The sequence below is a fragment of the Haemaphysalis longicornis genome, unplaced genomic scaffold (assembly GCF_048455015.1).
Source record: "Haemaphysalis longicornis isolate Haplotype H1 unplaced genomic scaffold, Haemaphysalis longicornis Haplotype H1 scaffold_3, whole genome shotgun sequence".
Taxonomy (NCBI): domain Eukaryota; kingdom Metazoa; phylum Arthropoda; class Arachnida; order Ixodida; family Ixodidae; genus Haemaphysalis; species Haemaphysalis longicornis.
In genome coordinates, this window is record NW_027526335.1 from 88,895,753 (window position 1) to 88,918,297 (window position 22,545).

The 22,545-nt window shown below is 49.2% G+C and overlaps 1 protein-coding gene across 5 annotated transcripts in view; it reads left to right on the top strand.

Moving 5' to 3' along the window:
* Positions 1 to 2,222: 2,222 nt before the first annotated feature.
* The window catches only part of Egg (SET domain bifurcated histone lysine methyltransferase eggless), a 206,926-nt gene continuing 186,603 nt past the window's right edge, over positions 2,223 to 22,545 (top strand). Inside the window, exons 1-2 of one of the 5 annotated variants that reach the window (XM_077703716.1) lie at positions 2,223 to 2,354; positions 5,895 to 6,020. In XM_077703716.1, the coding sequence (XP_077559842.1) occupies positions 5,926 to 6,020 (95 nt within the window). In that variant the 5' untranslated portion in view covers positions 2,223 to 2,354; positions 5,895 to 5,925. Of the gene's footprint in view, positions 2,355 to 4,566; positions 4,700 to 5,894; positions 6,021 to 19,932; positions 20,080 to 22,545 lie in introns of those variants that run through there. The other 4 variants (XM_077703717.1, XM_077703715.1, XM_077703710.1 and 1 more) reach the window with 4 other exon arrangements.

Consider the following 22,545-nt stretch of genomic DNA (forward strand, 5'->3'; position numbering starts at 1 on the left):
AGGATGAGAACGGAAACGAGAACCCTGTGCTGTACGCCAGCAGGAAACTCTCGGTTCGCGAGGAGGCCTACAGTGCGTCAGAAAAAGAACGTACCTGCATTGTGTGGGCCACCCAAAAATTGGCCTGCTACCTCTATGGAACTCCTTTTGTCTTCGTCACTGACCACTGCCCACTGACGTGGCTGTCGCAAATGTCGGGAAAGAATCCGCGACTACTACGCTGGAGCCTTGCGCTTCAGGAGCTCAACTTCACTGTGAAGTATAAGAAAGGTTCTGCCAACGCCAATGTTGACACATTAAGCAGAGCATTCTAGCTTTTCTTTCGCTTTCTTTTGTTTTCAGTTGAGGAACGTTTTCAGTAATGGTTTTGAGTAGTGTTTTGAGTAACTCAGTCTAAGCTTTTAGCTGTGAGCAAGAGTATTAGTGTGGTTGCCTAATGAAAAAATTGAAAAGCGTAGGTGCATTGTAGCACCTTTGAAAGAGCAGCCTGGTTGCCGAAAACTCATTGCCGGCGCTTGCTGGTTCGGGAGGTTGGTCTTTGTGGTTTCAATGGTGCTGAAAGAATGCTGCTACTGTGATCTCTCCCGTCGAGCAGCTGATACTACACGACGTCCGATCTTCCCGTCGGCGGAGGAGCTGTTATGACTCACTGGCGCCATGTTTGCGCGGGTCAGTCACCCGCCGGTCGACCTCCCCACCGCTTGTCGAAGGAAACGAAAGGAAGCCGACAACGCGGCGGCGGCCACTGATTGACAGCGGCTTTTGAGCGGTGTTGAGTGTTGTTGCCCCAAAGGGATTAAGGAGCCGCCGCTCTTCCCCGGGCCTAAGCAACTGAACGCGTGTGCGCGTGAAAGCCCAGACGGCGACGACCGGACAATGGGACCCAGTGGCGGCGGCAGCACAGCGAAGAAGGCAGTGGCAATGGTCAAGCCATTAACCCTTCCCGGTGTGATTCCACGAACCTTGTTAATCTGTGCTGTTAGGCTCCCTGGGAACGCAGCGCGCGGCGGACACCAAAAGGATACGCGGCGCCCGCGCGTCTTCCGTTCTTCCCCTCTACTACAGGCTCCTGACGAGTGGCAAGGGTGTGTGTGTGTGTGTGTGTGTCGTGCATCTGCCGACATACCTGAAAGGCGTGTCCCTACCCGAGGGCGGTGCTTCACAGCGAGGAACTTACACATCACCATTGGTCCGCATTGTTTCGTATGGGGATCCCCAACCTAGGGAACTAGGGATCGGGGGTCAACAAAAAGGGCGTGCTGCGGCCCGCCAAGATCTGTCTTCATCTCGGCAACTCACTGTGAAAATGTAAATAAAGCCGTTGAGTTTGCTCTAAGCTCTCCCCTAGTCCTGGCTCGACGAAGCGACGGCGACCGGCCCCGCTACCAGCAGACTGCGGTCGCTACAACTCGCTACACTACGCACAGCTCTCTTCTCTCGCTATTTATCTAACATACATGTTCTTGAGGTGGATAATTTTATCCTGGAATATGGTGTATATGCCTGGTTGAAGATATCTCGGAGAGTCCTGCTGTGGACACGAAAGGGTTGTGGATGATGATGCCTCTTTAACAAGAAACTTTATCGTTACCCACGCACGTGGCGATGCATCGTCACCACTACCTCCTGTCTAACCGTCTGATGGCCCGATTCTCAGCAACTATCCCGTTCCCTATGATAAACAGTGAAGGGGGTGTAGGCATATGCTCAAAATGGTGTGCCATCGCCCCTACCCGCCCTAGAACCATCTGTCTGTTTATTTGTTTGTGTATGTGTGAACACACATGTTGCGCTGTTACCCATGAATCCGAAAGAAGAGTTCGCCGTTATTTTTTACCGTGCTTCGGACATAGCTGGAGCCAGCTTTTTGCGTGTGAACTGTGGTGTAAATTGTTGCGAAAAATGAGTGAAATAGAAAAGTTAGGCAGAACGAAGGAGGTGTTTTTATTACTCCAGTTTCGCGAAATTCTCTGCATTGCGATGAATTCGCTCGAGCAGCAGTTGCAATTGTTTGAATTCGTACGAGCATTTATCACGTACAGTCCGTCCCGGCTGGAAGATAAGTTGACGGACCCGATCTTTATAATTTAACCAAGCCATGTCATTACTGCTCTCTAAATTGCGAGGCAAAATAAAGATGAAAATTTTGAACTACTTGGCGTCACGGAACAGTACCAGACCCAGCGCATGCGGCCCGTGTGATATCCTTCCGCGGTCGTCACCTCGGCTGCATTTCCGCGCTTTGTGCGAGGCTTGCTCGGTGCGGCGGCACGCGGTGTCGCCCGTGTTCGATCGGCTGTTGAAGGCTGCTTTCGCAAGAATTCAACGGAGGCAGCATCACGTGACACTAAAAGGTCAGCGAAAACACAATTCTATACTTATCGAAGTAGGCCTTTTTGTTTTCTTTCATGAAGTATTTCGTTTCTTCGAAACTAGTGTGGAAAGAAGCTTGATTTGTTCCAAGCAGGTTTCTCTGAATCGCGATTAAAGCCCCACTTCTAGCCTGTTGCGGCTTCTTGGCATCAGATGGCGTCCCAAACGCGACCCTCATAAGGTCGACCTGCTTAGAGCCTCACGAAGTGAACGTACTCTCTACCCGAATCGTGATACAACCTGCATTCACAGAGGCAGCAGGCGGAGCGAATGTACTTGATGTGCAGGCGGTCCGTGTGTTTGCTTGAAGCGATAATTAAGCAAGCGGTTCAACCGTAGTGCTTGTACGTTATCCAGGTCGCAATCATTTTCGGAGCCTTGCCCCCTGCGCTCTGTTCTCAGCAGCTCTCGCGTAGCAAGGCGGGAGAGACGTTGGCGGGAGGAATGCACGCAATGCAAACGAGTGTTGATCGCCGAGGCTGGCAGATGGCGCTAGTCGCTGCGGCGCTGGCGCCAGCTGCCGCAACGTCGTCAACGTCATCAACGTCGTGTCTCTCGTTTAAAAAAAAGGCGCTTGTGCAGTGAACCTCAGGCCTAGACTAGGGCGGGAGCCGTGGTCACTAACGGGGTTGAGTTTTGTAATTCAATCAAATGTGTATCGCTTTTCAGTTTCAATCAGTTTCAACTTACCTAGAGTATTTACCAATAATACCATTACCTTATTACTCAGAAAATTGTGGTGGTCGTCCACGTTTTTTTTTTTCGCAGCCAGGCTACGCTCATGTTGAGTTCTTGCCGGGAAGTGGCCATTGATCTGTGCGCTCCTTTTTCTTTTCTTGGTGATGGTGGTTGAGGGGGGTTTTTTGGAGGCCCATTTATGGCCAGTGCCTATGTGAAAGTACCACATTGATTTTGATTGATTGTAGGGTTTAACGCGCCGACGCAACGTAGGCGATGAGGCACGCCGTAGTGGAGGGCTCCGGATTAATTTTGACCACCTGGGGATCTTTAACGTGTGAAAGTACCACAGATGTGTACCCAGAAGTATAAGGTTGCAACAGAAGTCATTACAGATTCTGTTCCATTTGTTGACGCGAATTATTGTTTATAAGTTTTTGCATGGTTATAACCATTTATTATAATACTATTGCCGCGAATGTGAAATTGAGCAAGGAATGATATCAAATGGTTTAAATCAACAGACAGGAGCACTGTTACACGCCACAGTAACACAATTACCCCTGCGGCTGCGTGGTGTGTGGAACAGTGGCAGATTTGCAGTCTCAGGCGGTTACTAAGAGAATTCTCCGCGCCTCAGGAACTTTATGTGAAAAACGAATGCCGGGTTGCTATTTGGGGAGTCCGTGCCGAGTTCTGGACTGATAATCGAAGAGCCCCATCGTATCTGTAAGGGGCCTCGGAGAGCAGCGATGGATCACGTAAAGATAGTACAACGGTAATCACAGTGCGGACAGAAATCGTTTGTAATTAGTGACAATAACATCGAATTATGACTAAACAGTCACAGTGCGCGGCGTCATTTACTGGGTTCTTGGTTAAATTTTGTCTTCTTCCCGATGCGTGTACGGTTTCTGGTTTGGTGAGGCTCCCATGCTGTGCTTATCAAATTATTAGGTGGGTTGAGTAGAAATGGCGCTTGCCTTTTAGGTGCGAATCCCCTTAGGGGCGCGGGCTGTTGGCCGCTCCTGTCGTCGTCGTAACCGTCGTCTCATGTCACTGTACTTAAACACCGGGACACTCGTTTACGCCTCGCGCTGGATCGTAACACGTACTAAGACAACACCGGCATACTCGTTTACGCCTCCCACTGGAACGCTTCGTTACGCGTTCTAAAAAACACCGGGACTCGCGTTCACGCCTTGCGCTAAAACGCTTCGTGCTTCAGACACGAGACTTTTACAGCAAAGCTGTATACCTCTACCCCCCAAAGGTTTCATCTCCGTTGGCAAAAACGCCGAGGCGCCAAGAATACACCCATACCCTATGTTTCGCCCCTGCCCAGGTACATGTTACTGGAGGTGGCCTGGGATTTTTTCTAAGTAAAATTTGTTATCCTCATTCTTTCGTGTTTTTTTTTTTTTTACAACTTCTTCGCTGAAATCTCTTTTTCGGTGCGTGTGTGCTACATTCTGTGTGGCCAGCGTCCACAGTAACCCGCCCCCTCAATCAAAAGCGCCGTGTCCGCAGCGCCCATACGCCGGAAGCTCACGTGACGGTGAAAAAGTAGTCCGGCGTTTCTGCCGCTTCTTTCGGGGAGGGAGGGCGACCGGCTCGGCTACGGCGGCGGCTGCAGCGGCCATCTTCGGTACCCTGTCGTTTTTTCTCGTTCTATTATTTTCTCTTCCTTTCGCAATACGTGAGCCGTTCGCGTTTATCTCGGTGCGCTGAGCAGCGAGCTTTGTACGCACTGGCGCGGCGTGCTTTGTTCATTCGCTTGTTCTTCGACTTCGACTAAAGCGCAGTGGAATAATAATGCGAAAACAACTAGCCCGATTCCTTACTTTGCTGACATGTTTCTTCGTGGATTCGTTTTGTGTTCCGTGAATTTTAGCTCCTTAGGACTTCGACCTTTATCTGCTTTTACGTAATAATAAAGCTAAGGCGATCGTTCAAAACTCTCTGAACAATTTCAGGTACAACTATTGTATTAAAGCTAAGACAGATTCCTGAACTAAACATACGAATTGAAATAACAGATGAAAAGCTTTATTAACGACTTTTGGGTAATTCATTATGAGGTTATAATATGCGTATATATCCGTTGGCGTATAATATGCCTGCCAGAACGACACTAGTCTAGCGTGTTTTTCGGGCAAGCAGTGTATAACTTCAAACACGGCCGCACACAATGCGTGCATGTTTGTGTTTATCAACACCCATCACCTGTTAAAACAATTTGTGCTCGTAAGGGATACGTTAATTTGCTTTGCGTACCATAAAAACACTGATAATTACTCAAAATTTCTAATTGTCGAAGTGTCAAGTTAAATTTACCACAAACTATGAAATCAAGCCTGTTTGAAATGCGGCTGATTCACTACTCGAGAATGAGTAATTTCGTTATGGACAGGGGAGATTGAAAACCCGATCCCGTCGGTGTCCTTGTGTAAAATTACGCTCATTAAAATGCGCCTGTTGTAGCATGCATCGGTCGTCCTTTTGGTTCTGTGATGCGAAAGATGAACTTACAATTGAGGCTTTGTAACTTGAACGAAACTCATCCGTTTTGCGGCAGGCGTCTCTGCTTCCATTCGAGCATATGCATATTTGAAGAAATTTTGTTATACGTCCAGTTGTGTCAGCCACTTCTGTAGCCATTGTCCGCTTTCATGGCTATAGCCATGAAAGCGGACAATATACGCCTTCTTCCACGGGCTGGGGACTGAGGGTAGCTTTGTTGCGCGTGTGCGCACTGTGACATGGGAGCCTTCGTTACTAATGCGCGTTCGTTTGTGCCCTCCTCCCTCTCGCCTGCGTGCTTTACACGCCCCGCCCAGCAGCGCCTGGTGACTGGCTGCGGTGCCTTAAGACATGGACAAGTGTCAAGACACTGCCTCTCGAAGACGCCGATGCCCTGCTGCGGCGCATAAAGCGAAGTGCAGAGCTGCCAACGAGGTTCGGTGGAGGTGAGAAGGACACCACTTTTGTGTCATAACGCGAATGCCTGCTCGTGTCATCCTATTGATGAAACGACAGGCCTCAGGCTCGGCAGGTTCTGGCTTGCATGTGTGCGCACACGCATGCCAACTTGCACTCTCTCCTGTTGAAGACTAGTAAGACTAGTCCTCGGGAGTGCAGATTGTTGCTTTGTCGTTGGGCTCGATACCTCCCCCCCGCGCCACGCGTGCTTTACTTCCACCGCGTGGAACTGACCTCCCCAGTGGGCTCGCTCGCTGGGACTGCGGAGGCTTCCAGTTGGGGTGGCGTTATCCCCAGCAGTTACTCACGCTTGGCCTGCCCGATATCACGCCCCCTTTGCGGACACCTGTGGCTCCTGCGCCAGAAGCTGACGTTGAACACCTCTTGTGGACTTGTTCAGGTCTTAGAAACGCCAGAATTCAACATCTCCGAGGCACAGGGCTCCATCCTGGGAGACCCCCCGATCTTAAGAGTTAGGTATGGGGACCCCAGTACCGGTCTCTTCATGGATTTTTGCGCGAAACTGGTGCAATGTTGTACCTTTAAAACTTCATGTTATGCCGTAGGACAATCTCTCGCAATTAAAAAAAGAGGGAGAGGCCCTCAGACCCTTTGCGCTTGCATTTGCGTGCATATCTAGTATGGATATACATAGAAGGCAGGTTGTCAGTTCACCACTATAATGCGGCACTGAGTAATATATGCTGGCACGTGTGTGCATGTCTGCTCGTGCACTAAGGACTTGACAAACTAACTTGAATCTACCACCTTTCGAATGGACGCGTCTTTAGGGTTAAAGGACCCCTGCACCGTCTGTTTCCTGTAACAGCAAAGCACTGACTGAAACTTGAACTGGGGTGTGGCCTACCACAAATCATTTCCAAACAGTGCAAAATGCTGTTTAGCTGTCATATTTATTTGACACAAAATGAGTCAATCGATTATGTGATCAGCAATTTGGCGCGGGCTCTTTTCTGCTTGTGCGATTTTCTACTATTATAAAAAAGTCACTGCGACATTGTTGCATTTTACGCAGTGTGTCGAACCGAAAAAAATACCGGTTCGGTTACAATTCTGGTTCAGGCGAAATCATTTCGTTCCGGTTGAGTTCCGGTTAGATAAAATCACGTACCGAACCGGTTCGGGCACTTGAACCGGTTCGCGAACCGGTTGGATGAGATGAATTATCACTGAAATTAGGAAAAAAATGTTTAGTAGTTTAAAACGAGTCAAATCAAAATACAAACAAAAATTTAAAATGCTGCTGTTCCCCAAGGGCAGTGGCGCAATTGCAAAGCAAACTTCAAACAGTTACGAGATATTAGAAAAATAGATGAAGTGGCGACGACTTCCCACCTACTTTCTCGCCCAGGCTTTATGTTGTCCTAGTGACTATTCATAAAGCCACCGCCAACAGATATGACGGTTGGATATATCTTGAAACACCGCAACACGGACGAGGACGTAAGAAAAGACGAGCGCTGACTCACAACTGGTTTATTTCATTGAAAGCGCATAATTTATCACTTTGGCTTCAAAGGAAACGAAAAAATGAAGGAGAGAAAACACCCAACAGCAATCCTAGCGGGCACACTCTCGCCCCCGTGCAGCTAGTACAAATGATAACCGCTGGGGCAATCACAATTTCAAAAGACGCCGAATAATTTCCAGCCCAGCAATCATGTATCATATCACGTGCTAGATAAGAAGCCATATTCCTTTTCACAAAGTGTAATGGACGGCTTACTGACGCATGCGTCCCCCAAACTTCGGATGTGGAACGCTTCGATTATTTCCCGGCAGGTCTGCTTAACATGACTAGAGAAAACATCTGCTTCTTTTAATATCGGGTAGCAGCCATGGGCGGTACAATGTTCTGCCAGCCGAGAGTATGACGTTATTTTCAGTGACTGCCTGTGCTCAGTCAGGCGGGTATTTAAACATCGTCCGCTCTGCCCCACGTAAAATCTACCGCATGACAGTGGGATCCGGTATACTATACCAGTCGTACAAGGTACATACCGCGTCTTGTGCCCGACACCACACCTGCCCTGTGTACGCCTACCTTCAATACGATTGCGCACTTGAGCACACATCTTCACAAGTTTCCTAGGGGAAGAAAAAACAACGCCTACACCATCGCGCTGCGCCACATTCTTTAACCCATAAGCAGTCTGTGTGCGTAAGGAACAACTGCGAACCGCTTCGGTTTTGAAGACGTACCTAGAGCTGCAGCCGATTCCGATGTCCGTAGGCGCTTTAGCAGCTTTTTGCATGCGCTAGACACTACATGACGTGGGAAACCAGCGCACATAAGTCGGTTTACTTGCTGGTCAAAGCTTTTGTGAACACTATCATGGCACGACTTTAACAGGGCGGCCCGAAGTGAAGAGAGGGCGATACCCTGCTTAATCAGTTTGGAATGGCCAGAGGCGTACGGAAGCAAAGGTTTCCTATTCCTAGCACGTGGCTGACAGCCCCAGCAGACATGGGATGGCAGGAACGTCAAACTCAAATCCAGGAACTGGATCACATTTTCTTGCATAACCTCGACAGTAAACTTCAGCCCAAGGCCACACTTATGGAGAACGTCGAGAAAAAAATTTGCTGCACTGACGTAATCAACGGCTTTAAACAGTACAGGAAAATCATCAACATACCTCCACACATGAATGACCTTTTGACCAAGGATGGCCGAAAGCTTCCTATTCACTCGGCTCAGATAAATTTCACTTAATGTGGGCGCTACTCTGGACCCTATACAAACACCCTTCTTTTGTATGAAAAGGCCTCGCTCAAAGCATACAACAGTGGACTTGAGGTAGAAGGAAAGAAGCTCAAGGAAGGACGGAACGGGCAGGTCTGTGCAATTCCTGAACTCCAGCTGATCATTGTAGTTAACAATGCATAATTTAACACGTTCCATAAGTTCATCATGGGGCAATGAGTAGAAAAGGTCAGTCACATCGACACTAATAGCCTGGCAGCTTCCTGGATTACCTGCCTGAAATATGTGCACCAGCGTTTCCGAATCCGTAATGCGGAAAGGGTCTTCCACTTAAAAGTGTTCAAATGTGTTTGAAGGAAGCCCGAGACCACATGCTGCCACGTATTCCTTTCCGTAACGATGGCACGAAACGGTACACCGCACTTGTGTGTCTTAGCTGAGAAAAAGATGTCAAGACTACCCTTCTGGGACTTCTTAACATCAGCTGCCAGTCTTTCAAGACTAAGGTCAATCAGCAAGGCCACTGCCCTCTCCCTAATTTTTTTCTCCTTATCTTTGACAGGAACAAAGTTTTTTTTGCATGGTTGCCTCAGCCTTTTCATTGAACATACCTTCCGGTATAACAACACACCCTCCTTATCCGCTTCCATTAGCCTCAACCCCTGACCAACCAAACATACAACAACCCGAGACACCGACACAGACTCACGCTTATCGCTGCCGGTCCTCGCCACTACGTCCACGCACTCTTGCAGGCATCGTGGGCGGCACTCATCGGGCACTTTACAAGCGATATCCCTAACATCAGTTTTTCCACAGGCGAGAACTTAGGCTCTAAGGCGTACTTCGGACCTTTGCGGAGAACGTCGATGACCTTTGGCGGGACTGGTTGTTCACCGAGGACGATCACCTCACCTTCAGGAGGGGCCGTTCTTTTCTTGCGGGGTAGGTTTGGTAGAGTGGAAGACCAGAGGACTTCGGTTGTCCTCTCAGCAATCCTGCACCACTGAGAAAATTTACTGCGGCACGGGCGCTTGCCGTTGGCGGGGTATTGTTCACACACAACACGCAGAGTAGTCTTGAAATGTCGGGCATTGTGATACCATTCGGAGCACAGGAAGTTGCTGCTCCGTCGGGCTCTTCCCGAAGGAAGACCAAGAGGGCCAAAGAGGGCTTGGACGTGCGGAGGACAGGAGCCTAGTCTTTTGTACCATGACGCAATGCGGGCGTTGCAGACACATATAGCGATCAGGGAGGCGAGAGCGGCTGGGTTAGAACATGTAAAAGAGCACTGTGTACTCGAAATAAACTGTAAAAGGGTGGAAAGCTGGGCGAGTTGGTAAGGTGACATCTTGAAACAGCACAACACGGACGAGGACGTAAGAAGTAGACAAGACGAGCGCTGACTCACAACTGGTTTATTTCATTGAAAGCGCATAACTTATCACTTTGGCTTCAAAGGACCGGTATAGTATCTTTTCTAGGCGCCGTCTACGCGGCCTCTCCGGAATTTTCGGGGGGGAGGTCAGAGCCCCCCCCCCCCCCGGTGATGCTGACCCCGCCCTTGCCCCCATCTCCCCCGAAGTTCCATTGCCAGTGCCATTACTATACTCGGTGACAACTTAAGAACGGCACCGGAAGTTGACGCTGTGCCTTATCACCGTAGCCGGATGTTTCTCCGCGCGACGCAAGTAGGGCGTTACTGGGAATATTTTGAACATGGCATGAGCCGTTCCCGTGATTTTTGTACTTAATATACTTATAAACGACTCCAGTGACGACAAACAAACTGCGTGAGACAAGGCAGACGATATCACGCATTCATAGCAAATCCCTTTCAAAACGCGCACGCACTGACGTCCCGGGTCCGGCGCTTTGGCGGAGTGATACACTACATGAGGTGGTGCCGTTCTTGAGTTGTAACTGAGTATAGTTGAGGTTTCTTTTGAGTTGCCTCTCTACCTTTTCACTTAAAATTTTATTGTGGCTAAATTAAGGCTTGCTACATTATTGTTGGAAAAGGTAGAGGAGGAGCATTAGGAGGAGGAGGAGGAGGAAACTTTATTCCAATGGTTAGAGAAGCGCGGTGGCCACCGGCCTATGGCTGGTGGGCGACTTTGGTGGCTTTTTTGATCAGGGCTTCTTGTGTAGTCCAGCCGGAGCAACCCAACGCCTCCCTCCACTGCTCGCTGCTGGTAATTAGATGGAAGGGGTCTTGGGGGCACTCCCATATGGCATGACTCAGTAGAGAGTTTTAGCATACCGGGTACCGTCCGCTAACGCTACGGCGGCGGGTAGCGGGGCATGACTGGGAAGGTGAAAATTCGTTCTGGTGGGGGAATTAGTTCCGCCGGCCGGCCTTCGCCATGCCCGCGCCTTCGCTCCACTGGGGGGCAACCTGCTCGCCCTCCCCACGCGCATGCGCGGTCGGGTACCGGTAACCTGCTACCGTAGCGTGAGCCTCCGCTAGCCGCTATGCTAAAACTGTCTAGTGAGTCGTGCTCCCCACAGAGGGGGCATGCTGACGAAGGGAATTCTGTTGGATGGATGTGATGGAGGCGCGCTTTGCTTGGGAAGGCGTCCGTTTGCAAGAGCCGCCAAATACGCGCTTGTCTTATCGTAAGGGATGGATGAGGCGGGGGGAATTGCCGAATTGAGAGTGTCAGGTTCGGAGACAATAATAAATACAAGTAGAAACTGTAAACGAGACTATAATACCCAAAATCCACACAAAATACAACTGACAGAGATACTGCAAACTCACAATGGGTAAATGCAGAGCAAACGGTAGCAAGAGTTCAAGTATAAGGGAAAAAGTCTAAGTCTAAGTCGAGGAGTGAAGGAAAAGGACATACGGTGCATGGTTTTGACTTGAGGGCGTCGGAACGTGCGATCCTTGGATCACGCGTGTCCAATAGCTTGGAGGTCACGTCTCGTAGCCCGTGGTAGTGCAGCGCGCTCCGAGCTCCCGTCACCGTCGTGGGGAACGCAGCTCTCTGGAAGCACCGCTGCCTTTCACCGATGCCCGGCGAGACGACTTCCTCTCGGAGATGTCCTGGAGGCTGCGCCTGTGGAGGACCTCTTGGGGCACAGCACGGGACCCGTCGCCCAACAGCCGTGCATCCCGGTCACGCTCCATCTTCCGACTCTCTCGGTGTTCTTCCGCTCCGGATCCCTTCTGCCCGCGGCCGCTGTTACTGGCAGCCTCCGCTTCGCCCACAGCCGGCGAGAGCTCGTGGTGTGTTTTCGAGCGCTCGGCGCCGTAACCGGGGGAATGGCCTTGGCGCCGCGTGCTTGTGCCTGCCTTTTCGTCGTCGTCTTTTTTCGGCGTGTCTTGTTGTGGTTCCTTTCCTCATGCGATTTGGTCGCATCACAAGAGGCGGTAGTCCAAAGGCAGCAGCTCTCGCTGCGTACATGGGCCAGCCGCCGAATACGATGCCAGCCTTTTCCGCCGCAAGGTAGCCCTGGCTGTTCCATTAGGTGACGGACAACAAGCCTCTGACAAGGCTACACGCCCGTACCTCGGGCGTTCACCAGCCTCCAGATGCCGTCCTTCATGTCCCTGACTGGGCGCCTGAGGCGCAACCTCTGGTTGTCCAGGCTTTTGTGGACGCCGGGGCATACGACTGCTTCGTCACCACGGCCTTGACGTGTCCCTCATACCCTGCCCTAAGTCAAAGCTGCGCGTACGAGTCACCCCGTGCACTCCCAAGCCTGCTAGCAGAACTTACTGCCATTAGGGATGGCCTGCAGGCGCTTGCATCGACTTAGACTACTGGGGACAAGCTGGAACTTTACACGGACTCAATGGCAGCGATTCGGGATTTGCGTCGCGTTGCGCGTTGTACAAGCCTGGCCGCACGCATCCACGAGATTATGGACACTTCCGCGTTTCATGGATTCGCCGGGACACGCTTCCTGCCCACACTGTGGCACATCGCCGCGCCTGCCACCGAAGCGACCTCCCACGGCCACTACCACTACTTCGAGTATCTACCGTAGAGGAACTGCTGATGGAAAAAGAGAACCTCCGCCGCGCCACCCGTGCTTTACTTCCACCCCGTGGTACTGACCTCCCCAGTGGGCTCGCTTGCTGGGAGGAGGTCTTGCTGCGGAGGCTTCGAGTCGGGGTGGCGTTATCCCCAGCAACTCACGCTTGGCCTGCCCGATACCACGCCCCGTTTGCGGACACCTGCCCCTTCTGTGTGACTCCTGCGCCAGAAGCTGACGTTGCACATCTGTTGTGGACTTGTTCAGGTCTTAGAAGCGCAAGAATCCAACACCTCCGAGGCACAGGGCTCCATCCTGGGAGACCCCCCGATCTTAAGCGTTGGATATGGGGACCTCAGTACCATGGGCGTCCGGAAGGGGGGGCAAGGGGGGGGCAACTGCCCCCCCTTGGAAATTCGGATATTTTTATGCACTACAAAAAAGCTGCACATGTAGCTTGGTTGGCCCATAATTAAAATAACTTTGCCCTGAAGGATGGAAGAGAGAGAGAACGACATCGACATTCTCTCCTTTGTCCCGTCCTTTAGCCCAAAGTCTTTTTAATTATGTACTACGTGAACCAACTAGCGCAACAATCCACGCTACTCAAATGATTAGCACAATCAAGTCCTGCGTATCCGTATGGAATGCCTTTCAGGACTGCGGTCAACATTGCACTTTAGACACTGACTAACATTGCCGGTCATGTGACGGCAGTGAAACAGACTGCCTGTGCTGGCTATTGAAGATAAAGAACAATTCTGAAAGGTTTGACTTTTTTTTTTGTTTTTTTTATAAACTCTAGATTTATGCAGTCTTACCGCAATAACTTCAGTTTTCGGACAAAGTTGCAGCTATATCTAGCAAAAATCTTCACCGCTACACCTAGTAGGGAGAGTGTAACATCCTCCCGTGCCGTCCCATCACCTTGTACACCCTTTCCTTCGAAATTGCGAAATGTCGGCACCACCCAAGCCCGAAAGAAGACCTATAAATCAGCCCCTTAAAACGCTTGTACGCCTGTACTGCATTGAAAGCCAGGGAGGCGAGTAGTATCTTTATTGCGTGAGCAGTTTCAACAGACTTCATCACACATGTCATCTCGCAATTTGCCCAGAAAAACCCGAGGCGTCTGCAGCTGCTATTCAAGGAAGATTGACGGAGTGCAGTTCTATGTATGTGAATGTATTGTACTGTGTGTTGGTGATCAGTTGGCGTGAGTCGAGAACCCTCACGCAGCGAGACTGGCCACTCTTTACAAAGTGACAGTAACTTTTCGCATTTTCATTATTAACTTTATTTCTTTGTTCGGTAATAAAATCCGATGTATACCCTCCAAGTCTGGTTCTAATTCGCTGTTTGTACTTTTTGTAACCACAAATAACGCCTTTTTGGTGCTATCCCCCCCCCCGCTTACACCCCCCCCCCCCTTTCCGCTAATGGATGCCCCCCCTTGCAAAAAGTTCTGCGGACGCCCTAGTACCGGTCTCTTCTTGGCTTTCTGCGTGCAACTGGTGCAATGTTGTACCTATATACCTCCGTTATGCCGTAGGGCAATCTATCGCATTAAAAAAAAGTCCTCAGATATGTCATTAAATGCGATTAGTCGGTCTGTGTGGTGGAGCGCGCCCCGTTGGTTTGGAACGATACTCACGCCGGCTCGGTGCGTGAGTTCGCGAGCCATAGCGTGAGCGGTTTCATTCCCCTGCCTGCCAGTGTGAACTGGGGTCTTTATGAGCTCCACTCAGTCCTCTGGTGGGTTTTAGACGCGACCGCATCTCATTCACCCGCCTTGTCCCTGCATCCGGCGTCGTCGTCGTCGGCGTCCGCCCCTCCCCCATTCTCCTCGCCGCGCCAGCTGCGCTCTCTGCCGCTCACCCCCTCTCCTCTCCAATAGCGAACACTCTCTCGCGAGGGGCATTGGATTGGCTTAGATTGGCTTGGATTGGATTGGATTAAAATGGATTGTGTTGGATTGTGTTGCGTCATAGCTGCGGCAGACGCACTGGCGCCGGCGCGTCCCCTCACCGTTATGCGCGCTATAAAACACGGTGCCTGCGCCGCTCCGCTCCATCGTTCCAGCGCCGTTCCTCCGCTGTCCAACGCTGCAACGTGAACCCCCATGCGTCGCATCTACACAGGGGTTCCCGCGAGGGGAGGTGGTCAGAAGTTTGAGCGCCATGGGTGAGATATGTCCCCGGTAAAAATTTTGAACGGCCGTTTTCGAATTTGTGATTATAATTACGGGATGTGGCATATGTGTGAGGGCAAAGGCAACTGCCGCCTCTTCCGCCAGAGTAGGGGAGGTGGTTATGACTGTGCGGGTGTTGAGTGGAGCAGTGCTTGTTTGACCGGTGATCGCTATAGCGGATGCCCCGTGATGCTTCTCGCATTATTGTTGGTGCAAGCGTGCATGGCGTTGATACTTTCCATTTATTCTTTGAAATCCTTACCAACGGAGGGCGAACGCCCTAGAAACGCCAACAGCGGTTGCGTCATCCGTATTTTTATTTCTTTTTTTTTTTATGCGTAACATTCTTTGCGGGTTACCCCCACAGCCAGGACTGTGTAACGCCTTGCATTTCCGCAAAAATGCAGATATCGGGAAAGTTACACCTGTAATCGTTATAATATTGTAAATGGAGATAATTGGTCGAACGAAATTTTGAAAAACTAAAGAAATAAGAAAAATATAAAATAATTATGGAAAATTGCGGACCGTGTAATGCCCTGTAATTCGAAGATAATGCAGATTTCGCGAAAGTTTCACTTCTAATCGTTATAATAGCGTAAATGGACATAATTGGTCGGACAGGATTTAGAAAAACCCCAAAATTTGGCTGGAAAAAGTCACACTCAAGACAAGCGGCGTAAGAATGCTACGCATTACTAGATAATTCTCCGAATTTCTGCAATAGTTTTTACTTTTGACTGTGAACGCCATGTACACACAAAATACATTTAAAAAGAGAAGCATGGAGCCGACATTGTCTAATGTTAGGGATAGCCTATGCTCAGGGAATGAATATATTGCTGTATGTTCACCTCGCTTTAAACTGTTTTGCGTGATTTTTTGAGCATGAAAAAAGGCTGCAGTCTTCAGTGACACTTTAGGCTGAGGTTTTTATCAGCGGTTTGTCAAATGCACATGATTGTTCTGTGTCTCAGTGTTGCTATTTTGTCCAGTTGGCAACCCTGACGACTCATGCAAAAACGGGCTCTTCTAATAGTTTACATTTCCTAGGGATGAAGACATCGCCACTTGCACGCAGAGGTCATAAATATATATAATTATTCAGTACTGGAATCGTTGCCAAGCCGCATTGCATTTAGTCGAAATCAAAATCAGATTTTGATTATGGTGTTTAATGCGCCAAAATCTACACCCTGGCGTGAGGCGCGCTGTAGTGGAGAGCTCCGGAAAAATTTTAACCACGTGGGGATCGTTAACGTGTGCCTAAATCTCGACATACCATATGTATATATACATGATGATGATGACTGGTACAGTCCGTCCTCGTCTTACCATCATCATGGGCCAAAAGTGAAGTTATATATATATATATATATATATATATATATATATATATATATATATATATATATATATATATATACACAGTCGAACACGGATATATCGAACTCCAAAGGGATCGCGAAATAGTTCGATATATGAAAAATTCGATATAAAAAATGTGGGCTCTGAGACCTCACCTATGGCGGACGATCACTTACCGATCGTCGCATTCAAGAATGACAAGTAATTCCGCACTCACGACGCAACAGGACGCTTTATTTCCGTGAAAAAAAAAATCGCTGATCTTGGCCTGCTTCTTCGTCCTGGAAATGAAATTAAAGACGCTGGTATCGATCTTCTCGAGGCTGCACAACTAGGAAATTCCAGCAGTACGCTACGCCTTCACACACCATGCACAACACGCACGCAAAAGAAGAACAGCGCGCACGTACCACAAGAACTTTGAAGGTAACGGTTCCAAGGCTGTCTGAACGGACTCCAACAAAGCGCTCGCGATGGTCATCTCCGAGAGAAACAGTGATCTCCGAAAGGTGCGGGACAACTCGCCAAACAGCAGCAACAGCAGCAAAATGCAAAAGAAGGAGGAGGCCGCCAGCGCCTTTGTTCCCTCTTCCCTTTCCAGAGACGATATCGGGGGAAGATAGACCCAGAGAGAGAGAAAAAAAACTCTTTTTCGGCAAGCCGGGGAACGTACACAGCCAAAAAAAAAAAAAAAGACGTGCGCAGTCGGGGCATCCCTACCTCGCACACATTTTCCGAGCGTTCGGGCTTGTGTGCCTAGAGAGATTTAGCATACCGGGCTCCGTCCGCTAACGCTACGGCGGCCGGTCGCGGGGCCCGACTGGGCAGGCGCAAATTCGTTCCGGTAGGGGGGATTAGTTCCGCGAGCCAGTCTTCGCCATGCCCGCGCATTCCTCCACATCCTCCTCAACCTCAATCGGGGGTGCAGCGACCGCCGAAGAGCACCTTCCAGCTTGCGCGGCGTTCGATATACCCAATGTCGGGAAAAATACGGTTCGATATAAACGTATGAATTCCTATACTTTTACACAGAATTTTCAAGGGGATAATTTATGAGTTCGATATAGACAATAATTCGATATACCCGTGTTCGACTGTATATATATATATATATATATATATATATATATATATATATGTATATATATATATATATATATATATATATATATATATATATATATATATATATATATATATATATATATATATATATATGCTCTCTGTGCTTTCCGAGGTTTTCTTGACTGCCAACTCTTATTTCTATATATATATATATATATAAGCAGTAAAAACTTCTCGACGAGCCAGAAAAAAATATTTGAGAAAATGGTTGACTCACAATTAAAAACAAAAACAGTGGTTTACTGATGTTTCAACTGGAGGACCAGTCTTCACCTGACTAAGATGAAGACTGGTCCTCCAGTCGAAACGTCAGTAAACGACTGTTTTTGTCTTTAATCGTGAGTCAACCATTTTCTAAAAAATTTCTGCTGGCTGCTCAAGAAGTTTCTTCTATGGATCAGCCTGTTGACTTCACAAACCAGGCCGTGGGTTGTGCATCAGCAGCAGCGGTGTTTTTTTTATGGTGGAGGCGAAAAAGAAAAAAACGTGCCCTGTGCCGCCATTTCGGCGCACGTTAGAGATCCCTAGGAAGCCTCAGTTAATCGGTGAGCATGTTGAAAGAGTCTTACTTAGTTGTTACTATGAAAACGAATGCTGATCAAAGCTTTATGGTAGTTAAAATCAAAATAGTGTTGAGAAACATCGGAAAAGGCCTGAAGCAGCCCTTTTTACCGACTGAATAAATTTATATCTTACGTTGCCCAGAATTAAGTTTCTCTTTTCCCTCACAGATCTATTTTGCTAACAGTTCGGAAGATTACAGACACCTTGGAAAGACTGTTTCGGCCTTATAATGCACTAGTTTCCCATACACTCACCGACTGCGCAATGTCACCGGAAGTGAGGTTACTTCCGGTTACGTCACTGCTTTCGATCTTGTTCTTACATCTTCTGTTATTGCATCAGTCCCTCGCCTGCTTTTCGAGCCTGTGACTTTGACCGCCGTTGCAGTGGCCTTTGTTGACCTCTTGCTCGACTATGTCACGTCACGTGATGGAAACGTCTGCCAGTTTCAGACGTACTACAGGAACACATAGTTCACGTCACCATATGCATGAGCCAGCACGACAAGGTTTGCCTAAGGTTATCTTTCTCAGTAAACTTCTAGACACCCTTGCAACCACGATGTGGGCTCTCACCCGCGGTATGGCTGACTGCAGCACAGCTGCCTGCGAAGTTTGATTAGCTAAATTTGATTAGCGGGTTTCAGTGTCAACCCGACCGCAATATACAGTAATTACACGACCACAGCTGCTCACTGCAGTGCCATTATTTACATGTGGTGACGTCACCAAAAGATGCTGTGACGTCGTAACCGAAACGCCACTGCTAGAAATCATTTCCTGTCACGATAATTCAGGTCATAGCATCACAGATGGCGTCACCAAAAGATGTTGTGACGTCGTTATCGAAATGCCACAGCCCACAGGTAGAGATTACTTTCTTTCACGATAATTCAGGTGATAACATCAAACTTGTTTGTCATCAACGATTCGCACCAGCTGGCGCGGCCAGGTTTGCCCGATGTACTATGTACAGGAGCTGTAGCCTCGCCGAAAACGGACCTTTTCCGGGCAATTGACTTTGCAGCGTCCTTGAGGCGGCCTCTATCTGCTCAACTTCATGGGGTCAGGTCACTGACAGAACCACGCCAGTTACGGACGTCCTGCACCAGTTCCATCATTGCCTATTCCTTGAAGTTAGCTTTCGCTTTAAAGGTGGCTTTCTCGCAAACCGTTTTTTCAGTATTTCACGCTAACGTTCTAGGTTGAAACAATGCCTGTTAACGAAAATTGAATATCGTGTACAGTCCACCAAGTAAGTTTGCACTGTTGCTTGTTGTCGATTATTCGGCTGCCAACTTTTTTTGTGTGTTTAAATTGACTGAGTGCTACTACTTCCCGCACTCTGGAGTTGCCTTTGCGACTGTTAAATGATACGGGAGTCCAGTGACGTATTTCTGTATTAATGAACTGACGTCTGTAACTTCCCGCGCACTGAGGTTACCTTTGCGGTGATTAGATGACATAGGATCCCAGCGACGTCTCTATGCGTTTATTACGGCCCCCGAAACGCAGAACAACGTAGTGTATGTGTTGGAAGCTGCTGTTTTTACTCCTCCACGTTGCTTTATTACGGCTCTCGCAGAGGACACATGCGGTACGCCTCACCTTACTAGAGACCGCACGGCATGTTCTGGCAAGGCAAATAGGGAGGCTGGCTGGCAAGCGGAAAGAAACGCAGAGTTCGTTCAACCAATCAGCGTACTCCACGACAGTGTAAACATTACAATGCAAGCCTTCGTTAAGGCTTTTGTTCAATCACCGGAGCATGCCGTAAAACGGCAGTGAAGAGCGTCTTCACGCTTTAGGGTACGGCTTTCGTGGCACCATGACGGGAAAATGTTGGGTACTATTTTCTTCCGCGGCGGAGCCACGGCAGGCGCGTGCCCGCAGCCTGTTCTCGCTGCGTGACTCCTTTGTCGGCGTTCGTTGAACGCGCGGCGCGCGTCTATTGTCCACCGAGCGAAAGAACCTGCGCAAAGCCCACCGGGAGCTTTTTGCGCCGCGCCGTGCCGGCGGGTCTGACGTATGACGTTTAGAGAGTGACGTGCGACCCTCTCCAGAGCGACGACTGTCTTCAGGTCAGTAGTGTTCGCTTTGATGGCTGCTCTGAAAAGTAGCCGTTGTTCTTTGGATTCAGATTCCAATTCAAGTAATGCACCTTACACGCGTTTTCGAAAGACTTTAAAGAACACACCGCGGTGGAAAAATGGGAAATGCGATCGAACATTGCGTTGTTCGAAATTCGCGGAGAGTTGGCTCCGCTGACGTCTTTGCGACGAGTAGTCACGTGCTGTAGATGGCGCGGTAGTAGGCAGCATATATTACGTAATGTGCCTGTCGGCGTCTCCCACTCTCCCTTTATTAATTTTTCCCTTACGGTCAAGGGCTTTGATATCACCCACCAGCAGGAGCTGCTGACAGAGGCGCAAATTCAGCTTTAGTGCGTACTCAACTCTTCACTCGTGCACATCGCCCGCGCCCTGAGAGAAGGCGACTGTAGTTTCTTTCCTTCGCCAGCACGTCGTACGCTCCGCCCAGCCACGAAAGGCTCTGCGACGCTCTGCCAGCTCTGCTCTCGGGTGCTAGGGGCTAGGGATTTATAAAAAACGAAACGCCCGAGGCGAAAAAAACGGGAAATTGCATTTAGTATGAGACCGAGGCGACAGATGGCGCCACGAAGTCACGAGGCGACTGAATCCGTTGCGCTTTTACCGGTTCATCACCTTCGTGGTAGAAGCGGTTGGAATGCTGATGAGATTGCAATGAGCTTGAATACTTGGTGCTGTGCAATCTGCCATACCTTTGCTCCCCTAAGATGATTTCGTTGTGCCTCAGCTGCATCTGTAGCGGCACTGGGCCGCACCGCTGACTTCCAAACTGGAACTCGAGATTACGCAGGCTTGGTTGTTTTGTGATGTGGCCGAGAGACGCCTCTGCGGCTCTCCTGTTAATCGCTGGGATAAATGCTTTCCGCGACAACTTTTGCGTTGCGGCGGATCAAAGCGGGCAAGCAGAAAGGTTTGTTGTACGCTAGATTCGTTACTGGTGAATACAGTTTGCCGACAATGCGCATTGTGTCCATCGCGCTTTGTGCAGGCATTTACGCAGCACAAAAATGGAACCCCCAAAGGCAATGGAGGAAAGAAAGCTTTTTTGCTACATGCCAAAGACGTTCGTACACGACAACAGAGCGTGCCAATGGACTACCGAACTATTTTTAGTTGCGCATGAAACTTCGTTGCAGTAATGGCGAAGGGGGAGTACTGGAAATAGTGACGCAGCTATGAGGGTGTCAGCGTGTTTGGCTTCCGATTTTCTAAGCTATCTTATCGCTCTGCTGTGGATTTCATGCACTTTGAAGAGCCTCATGTACGAGCTCCAGTGGCTGTTTTAAGTGAGGGATTACGTCACGCGCAACCCAGTTTTAGCAAGATTCGGGGGGAGGGGACGAGGTGATCTGCAAGCAAATCTTAATAAAGAAAATCGCTTTAATTTGTGACAATGCCGAATAGTTATTGTCCGCAACATTTCCTCTATCTTGACTACAAAATATCATTAGCGAGGGCTTCTGTTTCAGGAAATTGAAAACAGGAAAAAATACCTTCGCGAAATCAAGCTGTCAGGCTCAAGATCTTGCAGGAAAAAATGAAGGATTGGGCGAGCGATTGCGGTGCCATTTTCTGTCCGGAATGAGGATGGTCACGTGACTGAATACTGTTGGTTGTGCGCATCTTTTTTCCCCATGGTTGCGCCGCTTGTGCACTTGCGCTTCAGTCGGCGTATCATGTTTTTCTTTTTGTACCATTTTGTACCCGAAAGCCAACTGCTTTCCTTCTCACCCCGCATACCGTGCTTCTTTCGGCGGCATTGCACGACGAAGAATCCGCGTAGTCGGGACGGGACGGTGCGCCAGCGAAACGGCTGGGACGTCATCGTGATGTTCCAGCCCGAGCTTGTTGACTATTGTGCCTAGTTTTTATTGATTGATTGATTGATTGATTGATTGATTGATTGATTGATTGATTGATTGATTGATTGTAGGGTTTAACGTGCCGACGCAACGGAGGCGATGAGGCGCGCCAAGTGTTGGGCTCCGGATTTTTTGACCACCTGGGGATCTTTTACGTGCGTCGAAGTCTCGCGCACACGGGCGTTATTGCTTTTCGCCTACATAAGAAAAGCGACCGCCGCGGCCGGGAATCGACCCCGCGTCCTCGTGCTCGGGAGCGCAACGCCTTAGCCACTAGATCCACCGCGGCGGGTGTGTCTAGTTATGGGTGCAAAAGAAACTTCATCATAGGCACGTAGTTGCAGACAAAGCAACAAAATACAGTATTAAGGAAACAAAAAAACTGCCAGTTCTCTACAAATACGTGTTCCCTTTGCCTGGCATTTTCCACGGTGGGGGCCCACTACTGCACCAGGTTGGCCGATCCTTCTCTGGTGTAGAGTGTGCGGTTTGTGTCACCCTATGACCCTTCATATCAAGCATCGGGGAGGATGGTTCCTTTCGGAGCAGGCAGCACTCCGTAGCTGCAAAAGTT